Source organism: Phascolarctos cinereus, unplaced genomic scaffold (assembly GCF_003287225.1).
Source record: "Phascolarctos cinereus isolate Bilbo 61053 unplaced genomic scaffold, phaCin_HiC Scaffold_4;HRSCAF=312, whole genome shotgun sequence".
NCBI classification, from domain to species: domain Eukaryota; kingdom Metazoa; phylum Chordata; class Mammalia; order Diprotodontia; family Phascolarctidae; genus Phascolarctos; species Phascolarctos cinereus.
The window spans coordinates 270,057,360-270,075,592 of NW_027555847.1; the positions used below are offsets into that span (position 1 = coordinate 270,057,360).

General features: G+C 36.1%; 1 protein-coding gene across 6 annotated transcripts in view; it reads right to left on the reverse strand.

The window, feature by feature from the left end:
* MLLT3 (MLLT3 super elongation complex subunit) overlaps nucleotides 1–18,233 on the reverse strand; it is a 317,963-nt gene that overhangs the window by 11,170 nt on the left and 288,560 nt on the right. For all 6 annotated transcript variants that reach the window (XM_078153056.1, XM_078153052.1, XM_078153054.1 and 3 more), the window contains 3 exons: nucleotides 11,748–11,823; nucleotides 9,833–9,965; nucleotides 7,745–7,844 (listed from right to left, as the gene is read on the reverse strand). In XM_078153056.1, the coding sequence (XP_078009182.1) occupies nucleotides 7,745–7,844; nucleotides 9,833–9,965; nucleotides 11,748–11,823 (309 nt within the window). The remainder of the gene's footprint in view (nucleotides 1–7,744; nucleotides 7,845–9,832; nucleotides 9,966–11,747; nucleotides 11,824–18,233) is intronic.

An 18,233-nucleotide genomic window follows, 5' to 3' on the forward strand; every position in this document is an offset into this window, starting at 1 on the left:
TCTTGGTTAACAATATTCAAGTAAACAAAGGCATACACATGTGTCATGGAACAATGCATAAGAATCACACCACTTTTCATTGTTTTAAATATTCTATTTTGTTGAAATCTTTTCTTTTTATATGACATTTATTTCTGAACATATCTTTCCACCCTCTCCAAGCAGACCATCTCTTGCAGGAAAGAATAAAGGAAAACAGCAGTTCAGCAAAACCAACCAACACCCATGAAGTACACCTGACAGTATATGCAACATTCCACACTATCAGTCCCCTAACTCTGCAAAGGGGAAATCACATCATCATCATCATTCAAAGAGCATTTTCCCTCAAGGAAGTTCAATATGTTTAACTCAAACACATCTCCAAAAGGTAAATAAATAATTCTGCTCATAGATCAGTTTCCTTTCTTCTCATTGAGACCCACTATTACTTATTTTTCTGATCATAAATGATTTCCATTAGAAATGTGAAGTCAAAAATGATGACAAGAGAAACTGATGTGATATTGTGTTAGACTTCCTAGATTCTTTTTCTTATGTTAGATCTACTTAATGTTAGATCACTCAACCTTCCATTCAGGATCACACTGGCACAGCCTCCAAAAAAGGAAAGAGTGAAATCCGAAATCCTGCACTGCTATCCACAAAAATCTTAAAAGAATCATAGAACAGACTTCTATGCATTGAGATAACACTTTTTAGAGGACTTAGAAAATGAAAGAGACAAAAAATGCATAGGACCAGAAGTTGCAGAAGACTTTTCTGCATGGGTAGAAGCATCATTATCTATACTGATGACATCATAGATCTAATGAAGTAATGAAGAAAATGAGAGACTCAGAAAAGAAATGTTTTCAAATTAAAACCACATCCCTGCTGTTTTTCTCTAATACCATCATCTTAATTGGCTAGGAGCCCACTTTATCATTTGATTCATATACTATTTTTTTGATCAGGTCTTCCATATTCTGGGACAAGGAAAAGCTTGAAGATCTAATTTTTCATTGGTAAATGTCTTATTTGTTGGGATTAGTGCTGAGATATTCTGGGAAAAGGACAACAGATATTTGAAAGCATTTGCTTTCTTTATATCCAAGAAGTCTGAAAGGAAAATAAGCTTGATTTTAAGCAAAACAGCAAAGTTTATTGGAAATGTCCTCAATTCTATTTTTAAAAAATAATTCAAGAAGCAAATTGGCTAAGTTAATTATAAATTGAGAATGTTGGTACCATGTTAAGGTCACCTGCTGTTGCAAATAACCAAGGGGTCATTTATAATACCATCCGCACTGAGGAACCACTTTACACTTCCATTCTGAAGGATGTCTTTCCCATTGTGGTTGTTGGAAATGAAACCTCCAGGGAAAACAGGATGCACACAGGTCTAGGAATGGGTAGGTCAGTAGATGGCACTCCTCTCTAACTCAGAAGCAGTTGGGAGGCAGAAATTGAACATTCTGGGTGGACAAAACATGAGGCACCTCAGAGCATTGGGGCAAGAGAAAACAATTGTTGCTCCTATGGTAGAAAAATAATTTCACTTGGCTTACTTTTCCCTTTGAGATTTAACTTCCTTCCATAGGACACAGTCATTGTCATCCCTACCGAAATACAGAGAGTAGAAAACTGCCACCTAATGTTACATCACTTGACCTTCCATTTGGAGTTATAGTTGGTAGAACCCCCCCAAAAGCACTGCAGTCTCCCATGCCACCCACATTTCCTAAGTGTCATAGCCTAAGAAAGTTTGTGATGTGCCTAGAGATGAAAAATCAAGATACAGTCATGATCCAAGTCCTTTCTTTAGAAGCTGCAAAGGCAGAGAACAAGAAGGTCCTTCTGGTGCCGATGACCAGCCTCAAGTTACAGAGTAGCTGCCCAGAAAAAGGCCCAGTTAATCTTTTCCCTTTGATCTCTTACTGCCACAAAGTAAACAGCTTTGTTGAAAACCTCACAGAATGACAGAGCTATATCGTCCTGGAGACAATTGCTTTATTTAGTATCTGTTCTTATCTTTAGGGAAATGGTTCCAGAATACAAGTATACCCCACCTTCTCCTCTGTTTTGGTTTCAAACCAGTTTAACTGGATGGGAGCTCTGATTTCACTCAGCTGGCCTTTGCAGTCTACCAGCCTGTAGAGTGATTTATTATATTCTGAATATTAACCGTGGTGCTATGAATCCTCTGAACTCTTTCACTAAAGGGTATTTTAGCATTTTGTTTTCTGTTCACACATAAAGGAGGTTCAAGTAATGACAGCAGAACTTTGGTTGGAGTGATGACTCCTGTTTATTTCAAATTCAGTAACATTCAAAGGAGAAAGTTTACCTATTGACATCATGGACATGCACTTCAAGGAAGCTTGGAAATAGCATAATAATGCTATTTAGGATGTTCTCTGAAAATGTGTCAATATATAGGATTTCTGTAATTAATCTTTCCTGATGAGCTCTCATTTACAGAATAAAGTCAGTTATTGATCATTTACAATTGAGATATCATGGCAAACCTTAGCTAATATTTTGTACTATAAAAATATGCTTTTTAAAAAAAACTGTTTTCATCATTTACTCCTTTCCCATAACAGGAAAAAACTTTTTTGAGACACAAATCAACTACCTCCCTACCCATAAAAAGGGCTTGAGAAAAAGCAAATCCAGTTAGCCTGATGTTTTGGATAACACAAGAGAAAAACTATCTATTGCTAGCACAGGGTAAAGGAAATTACTCAAAAGGCCAGGAAGAGGACACTGAATAGCTTTCAAAATCTCCTGAGAAAGTCTTCATGGTAGGTCTTCATTTATGGTGTTTAATGTGAATTCCCAGGGCACTATACACTATACCTTACATTCAAATATAAATGCAAAAATACATTTCAAGGCAAAATGTGATTTTCAATATCATTAATTAATTAAATCCTGTTTATTTAATATCAATAATATTTATTTAATTTTAATATGAGCAATAAATTATGATTTAATATTTATTTATATAAAATTTATTATTTTGTATTACTTAAAATGTTTTTCTTCTTCATCCTGCTCATTAATGTGGATATCTACAGAAGATAATACTCATAATAGCACTTAATTTAGTGGCAGATTATAAGGTACAATGATGACAATAAAATAGATCACACTTATCTCCTTGACAGTTTACAAAGTACTCTCTTTAAGACAACCTTGTTCAAACTGGATAACAGGATGATGCATCCATTAAAGGCGGTGGTGACAATCACTAGAGATTTGATTTTTGCATTATGTACTTATCTCTTTTAATTCTTCATGTCAGTCAAAAGAAGAATCATGACAGAAGAGAACATCCAAGCCCAGCTGCTTGTATCCAAAGAACAAAGAAATAATTCAATTCAGTTCAACAAACATTCATTAAGGATGCTGGAAATACAAAGATTAAATAATAGTAACTCTTGATCAAAAAGGGATTACGATTTAATAGAAGGGAAAGGCATATACCCAAATAATAATGACATAAAGTGGATTGTCTTAATGGCAAAAGAGAGGTCCAGGCAAAGTGTTTTGAGAAAATTTGCAAAGGTAAGATTCCACTTTAAGTCTGGAGTGTTAGGGAAGGAAAACATCATGGAGAAAGAAGAGCCTGAACTGGGTCTTGAAATAAAGGAGAGATGTGGAAAGAATGTATTTCCAGCATTAAGATGAAAGTTATGGACAAGATAAGGCTTAAAAGATAGGTTATAGGCAGACTGTTGAAAGCTTTGAATATCAGGTTAAAGATATAAAGTATGTTCTAAAAAAATGCAGGTGGAAATTTTCAGAAAGAATTAATCAGAGAAATCTTTTGCTATACTACTTTTCTGCCTTCAAGATAGGGATGTAAAGCTCAAGGCACTCCTATGGTATGTAACATTGCCTATTAGAGGTTCACATATACAGTGCCATCTGGCAGATTTACATTTGTTATTTGTCATGGGACCAGAGATACTTTATTCAATCAGAGAAATTTTATTTTGTTACTTAAGACTGACAACATCTTTCTTTGCCAAAAAGAAGACTGATGCATGAGAAAACTATCTTTTGTATGCAATCTATTAAGCCTTCTAGATTCCACAAATAACCACTGGAAGAAGTTATGAGTGAAAAAGTCTTAAACTGAATTGGCCAATGCTTTAAATTTTGGAATTATGTTAAAAAGAGAGATCAATCTTAATATCCACATTAGAAAAACAAAATGGATGAAAAATACAAATTCCCCAGACTCTAACATGGCCTGGGAAGGGGCAGGCAATGTAAAGCATGCATCAATACGTATACCTTAGACAAATACTACAAGTTTACAATAAGCTGGGCCCAAAACTGAAGAGGATGAAGAAGAAATTGGGCTAGATTGTGATACATTCAAAATATTTCCTACCATAAAGTTAATCTCTTTAATTCCAATATTTTACCAATGATGCTACATGGCTACAAATCATGGAATTTCACAATTTCAGATATATCTAAATTTGGAATTCTGATCAAAATTTAAAATTAGAAATAATCCAAAAATCAATGGGAAAATGGATGAGGCAAAGTAGGTGGTAGTGTTACCAGTGATTTACCAGTAAAAAGTGATATAAAAGATATTATTATGGACACATCTGGAAAAACAAAATGGGTCATATAATAAGAATGAAGGACAGCTAGGTGGTGCAAATAGCACCCTCAAGTTATTAAAAGTATTTTTAAAAAGAGGCAGCCCACCAGTGTATAAAGTTGAACTTTTAGAGAGGACTTAGAAAAAGAAATAGCCTTTTGGTTGGAGGAAATAAAATGGCTCTTATTTGTATGAATGTGTATATAGGTATATATATTCTTGGGAGTCCAGTAGGAACTACGGCAGAAAGATGTTTGAATTGCTTGACGTCTGATGGACAGCAAATAAATTGGACTCTCAGGTATATCCTCTAAGTTCATACATATGACGTACAATGAAAAGATATTAGCCTCTTTAGTTACGTCTGCAAACTAACAAAGTATTCTGCATGCATAAAATACTTGGCAAATGTTAACTATTTGGTTGTAGCCAGAGCAAACCAAGGTGGTGGCAAGTGTTCTATACACTGGACAGTGTCATTTGATGTAATTAAAGTGAAAGACAAGCACACCACAATACTTTCCAAGCATAGCAAAAGTCAAAGGGTAGATCAATCTGAATGAGAGAAAAATCTAAATCATAGACTTTTTTTTAAGAGAAAAGGTACTTGGGGGTTGTTTTCACTTTTAAGCAATTATAGTAACTATAATTTGCTAACCCAGAATTGCCAAACAGAAGTCATAAGGAGATGTATGAATGGATAACAATAAACTGTACAGCAATCAGAATACTAACTACATAAAAAGAAATTAAAGCAGTTAGAAGTATCTGAAAACTCTTCCCTTCTAAAATAGTTTAAAAGATTATTTTTTCAAAGAAATTGTGCTACAGATGAGGAAAAGAACTAAATTATCTACAGCAGATTGTTCGACTCTCCACAGACTCTAGGAGGGCAAGGATGAAAAGCCAGGAAGAGAGCCAAAGGTTGCCAAGAGAAACAAGACACAGGCAGAAGGAAGAAGAGAAGTGGTAGGTTTTCAAAAATATATATGTTTTAGATGATAATAAAAAAGATTTTCCAGTACAGAAAAATTTACTGCACAGTTGAAAAATATTGGTTTAAATACCTCTCCAATATAGTCTGCCCTCCTTATTTGTTTAACAATCCCCTTCAACATAGGTAGTCAATTTGGGGTCAATTTATTACAAATTCTAAACCAGTGGATTCTGAATTAACAAATGAAAAAACTAATATTTGATTTATATGTTTATTCAACTCAACACCGTTTATGAGTACCTTAAGACCTGAGGCATTCTAAAATCAAAATGACATAGTCCACAGACTTCAATTAATTTACATTCTACTGGGGTGGGGGTGGGGGAATCAACAGGTTAAGACTGGACAGGTAGCTAGAAGCCAGATTATAAAGGCCTTTACATTTGAAGGGCCAGGCTAAAAAAAATTCTATTTTATCCAAAAGAGGATAGAAAGCCACTAAGATTTTTTTAGAGCAAGAGAATACCCAAGAATCACAGTATTTAGATCTAGAAAGGAACTCAAGTGACTCTTCCCCCCGCATCTCCTCCCCACCCTTCCCCCCCCCCATAGTCACAAAGTTTTCAAGGAGTAGAGCTCAAATTTGAACATAGGTCTTCTGGCACCAAGTTCAATGCTCTTTCCCCCCATATTTCCCTCCCCCCACCCCACCATGACATGTCAGTTCTCATCATCAAATATGGGCTTTAGGAAGGTTATTCTGGTAGCTATGTGAAGAATGCTGTGCACAAACTTCAGGGTAGCAGACTGAAGGTCAAGAACTAGAGAAGACTTAAGAGTCCAAATGAAAGACATTTTGGGGCTGAAATAGACTGGTGGTTGTGAGTGGAGAGAAAGAGGCAAGATGTGACAGATGTTTTTATTAAGAAATAAAAAACAATGATGAACCATTTTCATTAGATTTTTTGAGACAATGGTTCAATTAGAAAGGAGACTTGCCTACTTCATACAACATACAGCAATTCTGACCACTCAGGAAGCAAGAAGAACAAGGAGAACACTGTACACAGTAACAGCAACATTGTGGGATGACCAACTTTGATAGACTTAGCTCTTCTCAGCCATACAATGATCGAAGATAATCCCAAAAGACTCCTGATGGAAAATGCTATCCAGAACCAGAGAAAGAACTATGGAATCTGAATGCAGATCAAAGCATACTATTTTCTCTCTTTTTTTTCACTTGTGGTTTCTCCTTTTTGTTCTAATTCTTCTTTCAGAACATGACTAATGAAGAAATATGTTTAATACGATTGCACATGTATAGCCTCTATCATACTGCACGCCATCTTGAGAAGGGAGGGAGAAAAAAAAATTGGAACTCAAAATCTTATAAAGTCAATGTTGAAAATAAAGTTAAAAATTTTTTAACAGAAGAAAAAAATTAACATTAAAGAAAGGAACTGACCACTCAGCCAATATACTGCACTGTTGTTATTCTGCACTACCAATAAAGACTATAAGCTCCATGGGGGCAAGGACCCTATGTCATCTGATTTTGTATCTCCCCAGACCCTAATGAAATGTGCATAGTAGGAACTTGATAAAGGTTTGTTGAATGAATGACCAAAAAGATGCAAAAGAAATCAAAAAAGATTAAACTACAATTCAGGAAATCAGAAAAGTAAACCCCCACTTTTCTCTTGGTCACAACTGTTCCCCACAGCACATTACAGAAAAAGTACCTTATAACAGTTATACCTATTACCCATCAGAGCGCATCAGAGTGACAATTCATACAGGCTCTTCAGAGCTTCCTTTAAGTTCCAACTAAAATCTCACCTTCTACAGGAAGCCTTCCCCAACCCCTCTTAATTCTAAATACCTTCTTTTTGTTAATTATCATCTATTTATCCTTTATATAGCTTGCTTTGTATTCGTGTGCATATTGTCTCCTCCATTTGAGTGTAAGCTCCTTGAGGGCAGAGATTGTCTTTTGCCTCTTTTTGTACCAGTACTTAGCACAGTGCCTGGCATATGGTAGATGCTTACTAAATGTTTATTGATTGATTGTCTATCACTAGATACTAGGGATACTTCTGAAAGCAACAGGAACCTAAGGTGACTTAAAAGTTTGATTCTGGATAGATGAATACAGGCTATCAGTCTTCTGAATTGCAAAGCCCACCACTTACCTGGTTGCTGTTGGTTTTTAATAAAGGTGGTGGAGGTTCATGTCTTAGAGGAGAAGAGGCAGAACTACTTTCACTGTCACTGCCGTCACTTAAGCTAACTCTGAAAAGACAAAAGGAAGAAAAGATGGAGACACACACAGAAGGAGCATTAGCAACACAAGCAAATTATAAGGACCTAAGAAATGAAATGTAGTTTTGAGAATCAATCAAAAACAAGAAAAGAATAAGATGATTTACTCCATACTTTCAATGACAGGACCTTCCCCAATAAGCTTTTCATTTTAGCTTATATGTGATTATCGACTTCAATTCCCTCTCATTCTCCCTCCCCTCCCTTCCTCTTATAAAGATGATAATATATACCCACAATGGCCCAAAGGTCAAATGGTCAAATGAGAAATAACAGAAACAGTAAGAGAGAAGTGGGCAATTCAGACCCTGAATTAAGGAGAATTAACAGTGATAACTATTGGAATCAACTGCATGCCATTTTAAGAAAATCACTCTGATCTTCTATTGTACATTTCTTCTATTGTAGATTGTTGCTTCTTAGCATGTAAACAGCTGTGCTTTATATAGCCACACTTTCTCAAATCTGGAACATTCACATATCATCCATATGAAAACATGTATAAATTCTCCATATAGACTATAGTATCAGGTCATGGTAGAAAAAAACGGCCTTGGGAAGTACAGTAATTAAATTTCAGTAATTAATATTTCAGTAGTTTCTTTTAAAATCAGCTTCAGAGGATCATGGAATTTAGTCATATAAGGGGCCTTAGACAAAGTCTAATGACCCTATTTTACAAATGAGGAAACTGGAAGTCACAGAGGGAAAGTATGGGGAAGTATGATTCAAGGTCAAGAAAGTAGTGAGTAGCACTGCCAGGATTTTAACCTCTATGTTTTTATAGGTTCTTAAACATACCAACATTTGCTGTTCCTTTCTCTTTCTTCCACAGACTAGCAGATTATAGATGGAAATGTTGGTAGGGGAACACCATACATTTAAATGGCTTATTGATTATTTAACCCTCAACTTATTTTTTCCTATTTAGGAGAATTCAGAGAAGTGTGTATACAAGAATATGGTGGATTAGCTGAGAAGTAGTAGTTGACTGGGCTTACTGTGCATACATTGTACTTTCAGCTCTCCTAGAGTAACACCAAGGTGTTGACAGTTTAGGAGGTCATGTCAATTTTTCCCTTTTAACAAGCTGCACACATTATGTTCAATATAGCATTCTTTCAGGAATTATGAGGCCACCAGAAAAAGCAAACATCAATAAGTACTAGAAATGTAATTTATGAGGAAACTAGCAGGCTGGAGCACTGGTTTTGGAATCGGAAAGACCAGAATTATGCCACAGACACTTACTGTGTGACCTTAACCTCATTCTAAGTTTCCTCATTTGCAAAATGACAATAATAATAGTATCTAAGTGAGGTAATATAGGTAAAGAACTTTAAAAACCTAAGAGCACAATATAAATGTTAGGAAAAGGAAAACAAGTTGGCATGTTTATAATAAATACAACTCTTCAGGGTAATTTCAGGTTGGCTCTTAAAATACATCATATGGATTACCTACCATCTTGCAGGTGGACTTATATCTTATAATATCAAATCTGCTTAGGAATCTAAGTGTTAATACACTAAGAAAGAAAGTTCTAGGAATACACATGTCTGTGTATACACACAGACTAGATCTGCTGCACTATGCACTGAAATCAATTATTGTATTTTCGATATCAAATGCCAAAAACAACTTCCTTGGAGCATAGACAATATCCCGAGGAATAAAAGACAATAATTCTATGGGGAAAAAAAACCTGAATTTTTCTGCTACGGTTGCTTCAGGGCTATAATGTCAAACACTGAGACATCACAAGATTAAGATAAATGGCTTCCTGTAGATATAACACATGCATAACATGGGATATTCATATGCCAATTTAATGGGAACATTAAGCATCACTGCTTCAGCTTCCTTTGAAATAAGGTTTGTATTCAAACTATTTTGATGTTGGTAGGTCTTCTTAAAAGCTACCATCCAGCTCCTCCTTGCCAAGAAAAGATGCTCACCTGCGACTCCGACTGCCTCCTCGGGTATTTATAGGTCTCTCCATTTCAGAGTCATTGTCATTCTCATCTGCCTCCTCTGATTCATCTTCATTGTCATCAGAATGCAGATCTTTCATTATAGACCTTAATGGACCTATGTAATGACATTAAACCATAGGGGCAAACAGTCACAAGTTAGGATTCACTTAGCATTATTGGGCAGAAGCCCGTCATATGCAAGCTTAACAAGCTCACTATAAACAGAACCGAACTACTATTTAAAAGCATCACCAAATTTGAGTAATATTGGTAGTACTTCTAGAAAGGGACCATGCCAATTAACTAATGTTTGCACTACATACATCTGACTAAGCATATGTTTATTCGAGAAGTCAATATTAAAGGAATTCCACGCTGTCTCTTTTTCTTTTTCCTTCCTGAACCCAATTTACACCTAAAAAGATCTGTAGGGACCTATTAGTAAGCTGCAGTTATTCTGTTAGGTTAATCCACCCATTCAAAAGCAGAGTCTAATAAATCACTCTGGTTGTAACTTGTTCTAGGCAATGCAGCCTTTGTGTGGCTGTTTTTGATCTCTTTAGGTTCATCTCTTTAACTGTTTCCCTTTATTTCAAGGCCAATTTCAGGTCAAGCATGAACTTTAGTAAACTTCAGATTTTCAAGGTATTTCAAATTCCATGCTGCAAATGGTGACCTCGGTCTTCAAATTCATGAGCTAGTGAAATAACCCTTTCTGCAACAATTTCATAAAAATGGTTTTCCACTTTTCAAGCAATCTCTGATAAAAAGCCAGAGTGCATTTACAAAGATGAGCACATGTCACTAGTGAGAAAATTCAAGAAAAAATCCAGCTATATGATGAACAAAGAAAAGTAACTTGACTCTAGAGCAGAGCATATCTGAAAAGGCAAAGAAAAAACCAGTAGGATACTAGCTTATCTTCCACTCTGAGTCAATAAATATGGGGAATAAGTTAAAAGTTGGATGAATACAAATGTGTAGGAGGCACTTTGATTCTGGATTAGATAATCCTAAAGCCTAATTTAAATTGAGGATTTTACTAGCTCAATTCCAAAAGTTTGATCACTTTGCAATCCAAGATACAAAACCCAAATCACTTTGCTTTTGTCCTGGGCTCATTGGAATAGGAGCTTTGAATGGCCAAAATGATCTCCTATTAACTTTCTAGTTTACTCCTCCCCTTCCCTCCTCTCCCTTGCCTCCCACCCCCATCAGGAGGATTATCAACAATTTATTCTCCTTCAGAACACAAAAATTCATTGGTCATGTTAACTGTGATTAAAGATGGACATAAGATATATTTTAAAGCAAATCGCTCTTCCATATATCAATCTGATATCTGCTGGGGGTTTTTCACATAGACTACAGATGTCTACCCTACCCTACATTAAGCTTGTTGTATCTAAATCCATTTACACTAAAACTTGATACATAATAATAAAGGAAAAATAACCAAGTAGAATTCAATTCAAATTCCTTAGAGAATAAATTAGAAATGTCTGCAGGTATCTGGCCAGTGTCTATAAGAGAAATGTTTAAATAGTCCAAGTACAAATTTAGTCTTTTGTATAATATTTTATTTGGGGTCAGTCTCACTGGAATCTTCCTATTCCTTTTCAAAATGAGAGTTTGTAGTGTATGGATCCAAAAATGCATCTATATAATAACTACCTCTTAGACATTAGAATTAAATCCACATAAACCATTAAGGAATAATAGAAAATTTAATAGACGTCAAGTTATCATTCATTCTTATGAAATGATAGTAGATTCCATGCTGCAAATGGTGACCTCGGTCTTCAAATTCATCTGAGCTAGTGAAATAATCCTTTCTACAAAAGCATTTCTTTTTGGCTTGTTTTTAGCTTTTAAAATTCTTAGATGTTTTGGGTACCTTGTTGTCTGGTCTGGGATGGAGTAAAACTGGAGCTTGAGCTTGAACTTGAACTGGCCGGACTAGGTTGTTCAGACTTTGAAAAAAGACAGAAAAAAAAGAGGAAACAAGTCAACAAAAGGGTAAATTCAAGTGACACAAGCACTTAAATAACACAATTTCTTATCATCTTCATCTGCCAGGCTTAGCAACTGGCACATATCAGTCTGTGCTCCTGGTTTTTTAGTAGACCTTATTGTAATGAGAGATAGAAAAACAAGGACATGGGCTGATATATGCACAGACTTGCTTGCCCATATTGACAGCAGAAAAACCTGGTTTTGATTTTGTTCCTCATGTCCATCCTTGTTAAGATCTCTTGCTGAAGACCACATTTATTACCCTATCAATTTGCAATGGTTAGTTCCGCTCAAGGGGTTAAAGCATGGTGGTAATGAAGGCAAAGTCATGGGTAGGATCACAATGGGAGCCACTTGGTTTCACTCTGTTCCAAGTCCAAAGACAGTGCCTGTAATCTTGACTCACAAATGTATAACTTTGGTCACAATGAGGTCAGATGGACAGCATGGATGGGGCACCACAAATTCTTTGCTTCTCTGACAGAAGCAACTCAAAGCCCAAGCTCTAAGGATGAATGAGTAGTAGTAGTATATCAACCAGTAAACATTTATCAAGAGCCTACTACTGCTAAGCACTATGTTAAGTGTTGCGGATGCAAAAAGAAACAAAAGATAATCTCTGCCCTCAAAGAGCTGACAATCTAACTGGGGAGACAACATGCAAACAAGTATATATAAAGCAAGCTATATACCAGATAAACAGGAAATAATTAACTGGGGAAAGGCATTAAGCAGGATTGGAAAAGGCTTTCTGTAAAAGGTAGAACTGTCAATCACGATCACAATGCTAACCAGCACTGAGGCTTTGACCTGCTCCATTTCCAACCTGGGCTGGTTTGTTCCTCCTTAAGCAGCCTGGTGGTCCTGTTACTCCCCAGGGGCTCACGATATTGTTGTTGCACCCTATCAGTTTTAGCTCTTTTGCAGCTCAGAATTCCAGAGCTCAAGCCATCCACAAGCAATGGATACAGGCATGCTCTACAAAACCATGGTGTATTTGTTCTATAAACTATAGTCTCAGGGAATTTTGTGGGGCACAGAGAATACGTGTAAAAAGAAGGAGGTTCCATTTCTTGAAAGCTTCCCATATCATCCCAACTAACATCTTCCTCTTTTGAACTTGTATTAATATTTCCTGTATGCAACAATAATTTTGAACTTACATACACTGCCTTATATGATCTTTTCTTCCTAGTTAGAACATTAAACACTTTAATTGGGATTATGACTGGCATGGCTTTGTAGCCTCCCCTTTCTCCCTACCCCACCCAACCTGCCATGCCCAGAACATTGTACAATGCATATAGCAAATATCTATTAACTGACTACATAAAGGAAAACAGATATCTTCTTTAAGACACATTAGGAATCACTTGGTTAGGAACAGAATCAGAAAATATTTGTGGGGATAGGGAAAAATGCATGGTCTGAGGTAGTAAAAGGACTATGATCCCCCTAAACTTGCATGGATAACAATTTTTAAAATCTCATTAAAAAAAAGAATTCACTGTCACTCAAATATGATTATTGCAAGTTCTTTCCCACCTATTCTTATTACTGTTGCAGTATGTTTGTTCCTAATTCAGACTACTTAGCCTCCCAAAATCCTTCCAGTTCTGTAATTCTCCCATTTATTCAACAAATATATATTAATAGCTTGTGAACAGACAATCTACGCAAGACACATCTATTTTCCACTAGGCTGAGCTGGTCACTAAAAATGTCTGACGAAAATGACTACTTGTGGGGCAGCTAAGTGGTGCAGTGGATGGAGCACCAGCCCTGAAGTCAGGAAGACCTGAGTTCAAATCCCACTCAGACCAAACACTTGACATGTACTAGCTGTGTGACTCTGGGCAAGTCACTTAATCCCAATTGCCTAAAAAAAATTTTTTTAAATGACTACTTGTAGCATAGATGATTGGTTTGTGTGGCAGTCAATATTTTTTATTCTTCTCCCATCCTTCAGAAATAAAGTTACACCCTATACAAATCTATGTTGCCATCCCTTCTGCAACCCTTCCTCCCCAAATAGCCTGAAGAACAATTTTTATGCAGCTGAAACACATTTTTTTTCAGTTTTTGATCCATCCTTAGGCTAGATAGAAAAAAAATGTGCCAGAATCTTTGCAGATATGGAACCAAAAAACACAAGCTCTAACAAGTAGAAGATAAGTTTTCTTTTCATTAAAAAAAAGACATTATCTACACTATACAAACCTCTACTGTCTTCCAGAAAGGAGGAATCTGTTTCTAAATACAGGAGATTGTAATATCTTTATTCTTGTAAAAAAATATATATGTATATACACACATATACTTACAGTATAGTACAGCCAGACTGTATGTTACTGAACTGAATAACATTAGTAAGAACTGGCTACAGATCCTCAATCCTTGAATCCCGTTTTGTTCTTTTGTCCTCCAAGTTGTCACTTTCTTCCATGAAAAACTGATAGACCTGGAAACCAAAGCCTGTGCAGCCAAATACCAGGCTTCCACTGGCAGCAGACAGATTTTACTCCTCATTCACCAAACCAAGAGGCTTCATTTGACCTGCTTTGGAAGGACATCTTTCCAACTGAGTCCATTCCAATTTAGTCCAACTCCAAAACTGAGAGTGACATTTACAATAACAGAAGAAATGTATACAATACCACTCTTACTCCCTATATGCTACATATCCACTTGTCTTTCAAGCACCAATGTCAATACACAAGAACCTAACTAAGAGGCAGTCTTAAAAGTTAGGTCAAATAAGGAATAAAGATGCTGCTGTGTATTAAAATGAGACATACTGACACAGGCAAACATGTAGAAGACATATACTAGATCATAAGATCATAAATTTAGAGTTAAAAAGGACCTAAGAAGCAATCAAGTCCAACCTACTCACTTAACAGATAAGAAAACTGAGGCACAGAGAGGTTGAGTGATTTGCTTAGCGTCTAGGGAAGATCTGAATCCAAGTCTCCCTGATTCTAAGCCCCGTGGGCTAATCATGTTGTAAAATAAGGGGGCCAGGGTGGAGTAAGGGGGAGGAGAAAGAAGAGGAATACTGTCAGCTAGAACACAGAATACTATAATATTGAAGCTAGCAGGGATGCTTAGAGACTATTAAAATGTAAATTAATTTTTTTAGTTTGCAAATATTAATTATATAATTCAGATCAGGACTCCATAAAAATGTTCCATGGTCTTTTCAATATATAAAAAACAAACAAAAATCTCTATGATACTAAATTGGCCAGGAGATGGATATTCCTACTCTCATCTTGGTCCCCGTGTGGAAGAGGAAGTAGATTTACTTTGGTTAGAATGAAGGCAGTTAAGTGGCAGTTAAGTTCTGAGCCTTGAAGTCAGGAAGACTCCTCTCTCCAAATTCAAATCTGGCCTCAACCACTTGCTAGCTGTGTGACCCTAGGCAAGTCACTTTACCCTGTTCGCCTCCATTTCCTCTTCTGCAAAATGAGCCGGAGAAGGAAATGGCAACCCACTGCAGTTTCTTTGCCAAGAAAACCTCAAACGGGGTCACAATGAGCTGGACATGACTGAAATTACTAAGCTGAACAAGAATCACACAATATCTCAGGGAAAGGCAAGAGGAAAAGGGGAAAGGAAGGAAGAAAGGAATATAAGTTGCTCAAAAGCAGCACCTGGGTTGTTACAAGTTCCAAAATTTCTCAATTCATTTTTGACTTCATATCCATTCCTGGCTCAGCTACCTCCTCAGCGGGAATGGATAACTGTTAAGGTTCTTATAGGCAGAGTTGGCCAAAATGAGAAAGAAATGTGATTTTTTTAAAAAAAAATCCTGATTTCTTACCAAATACTGCTCTGGCCAATAGTAGCTTGCCACACCAGCTGGGCTGCTTCATTGGCTTCTATCACATTTACTGTCAGCACAAAACCTCAACACCATCTCCCTGCCTGGCAGGAAGTTATATATGTGAGAAAAAACACAGAGCTGCTCCAAAGCTGATGAGGCACTCTAACAAAAGAGTAAGAATTTAAACATTCCACTATGCCTACCTTTTGAGAAATGCATCACTTAGTCTGTTGTTATTCATTTTTTAAATGTGAAAAAACATTTGATTGTGAATTTAATTATAAAAAATGCAAACATTTCAATATATAAAAACAAGGCTTTTATAAACCCAATTTGTTTGTTTTTTAAGGAAGAGTATATATAATTAGAGCAGCCTTAAATTCATATAATTATATATGTAAATATGTAAAAAAGTATATGAATAAATATGTATAAAATTTAACCAGGTACCAACAAAATTGCTATTTGTGTATCCTTCTGAATTTTTATTTTTTTTAATGTGCACTTTTCTTGTTTTTAAATTTCATTGATGTGTTTTGTTTTTGCAGTAAAAAAATTTATAGATCACTCTCTTCATGATGTCTCTTGTGACAAAGTGAAAATTAAGTGAAATTAATAATACAGTAACCTCATCTGAAAGTTCATGCATTTTAAATCTATACTATCCCAAAATCTCTATTTTAAAAAATAACAAAACTTATTTATTTTCTCTCCCTTCCAAAGCCATTAGTGGAAAAAAAGAAGAAACTAATTAATAACATGCACAGTCAAACAAAATAAATTCCCCAAATGGCTGTATACAATATCATACATCATAAATCTATTGCCTCTTTATAACTGATAGAATGCCTCATCATTGGTCCACTGCAGTCATGAATAGTGACTGCAGCGATCATAGCTTATTTTTTTCAAAGTTGTTTGTTTTTACACTACTATTGGATAAATTGTTCTGGTGCTGCTTATTTCATTAGCTTATAAAAGTCTTAAAAATTGTTTCTTTTTATAATGTTGATTTCATAACATAAGTTGTTCTGCTTCTGGTCCTTTCATTCTTCTGTGCCTAAAAAAATGTTTTATTGTTACGCTTTTCCTTCATTGATAGATTAAGGTAATATCTAATTACATTGCAATAATCATGGTGTTAAAAACAAAAACAACTCACGGATACTAACTCAGTACGTTTGATGGTAAAGCCCTATTCCCATATTATAAGGTTTGGGAAATAGGCAAGGAGAGGTAATGTTGAGAAGGCAATGGAAAGGAATGCTGAAAAATCAAGAGACCTGGGTTAATAAAGAACTTAGAGCTGGAAAAGAGATTATCTAGTTGACCTTCCTTCCTTTTAATAGATAAAGAAACTGAGGCTCATAAAGAGATAAAATGACTTGATAACATAGTAGGCTCAAAATTCAAAGCCAGGTTCTATGACTAAAAAGCCAATGCTGTTTCCATTATACTTTGCTGCCTCAACAAAAGAAAGGAAGGCATAACTTAACTTCTTGTTGTTCAGTCATTCGGGGACTCTTTGTGACCCTACTTGGGGTTTTCTTGGTAAAGAAACTGAAAAGGTTTGCCATTTCCATCTCCAGCTGGTTTTACAAATAAAGAAACTGAGGCAGAATTAAATGACTTGCCCAGGGTCATTCACACAGGTAGTAAATGCCTGATGTCAGATGTGAACTTAATTCTTCCTGACTCCATGTCCAGCACTCTATCCACTGCACCACTTAGCCACCAGCATAACTTAATAACAGATTCACATCAACCCCAGCTTTGACAGTAAGCAAATCACTTAACCTCAATTTCCTCACATGTAAAGTCAGTAACATTGGTACAGCCTACCTCATGGAGTGGAGGAAAATAGTTTTTAAACATCAATGTTCTTCTTTTGTTAGAAGACCGAGCAAGTTAATGAAGGACATGATTATATTAAGGCATGATTTTATTGGACTGGGAGTCGGGGGAAATGACATTCTGGGATGAATTCAGCAAAGACTTATCAAGAATAGTTACATTCTAGTATGGATGTAGTTGAACATGTGTTGAAGTTCTGCTGGTGACATATTGGCTGTGTAACCTGAGGCAAGTCACTTAACCGCCCATCTCAGTACTGCAGAAAAGAAACAAGCTTCCACGAAATGGTAAATTACAAACCTGAAAGAGCTTCTGAAATCATTATACTCACGAACCACAAATTTAGGCTGTCCTTTGTCCCCTTTCCCCCAACCACAGAGTCCAGTGAGCATCTATGTCCCCTACATGTTACCTTCTACTATACCAACTCTATACCCTATGTCAGACACCAACTCTGTAACCTGTTAGACTTGGGTGCAGAGAGTACTGGGAAGCACTGTAGTTATGGAATCACAAACATTTCAGGTTGAGGCCACAATCCAACTGAACTGGTGACTTCCAGTAATAGCCTGCTAGAATGCACCTTGACAGACCAGGGTTATTACTATCACCATCATCAATAAACATTTATTTAACAATCCTCAAGCAATGATATACCAAGTTTTACAATATTAGTCAGCTTAA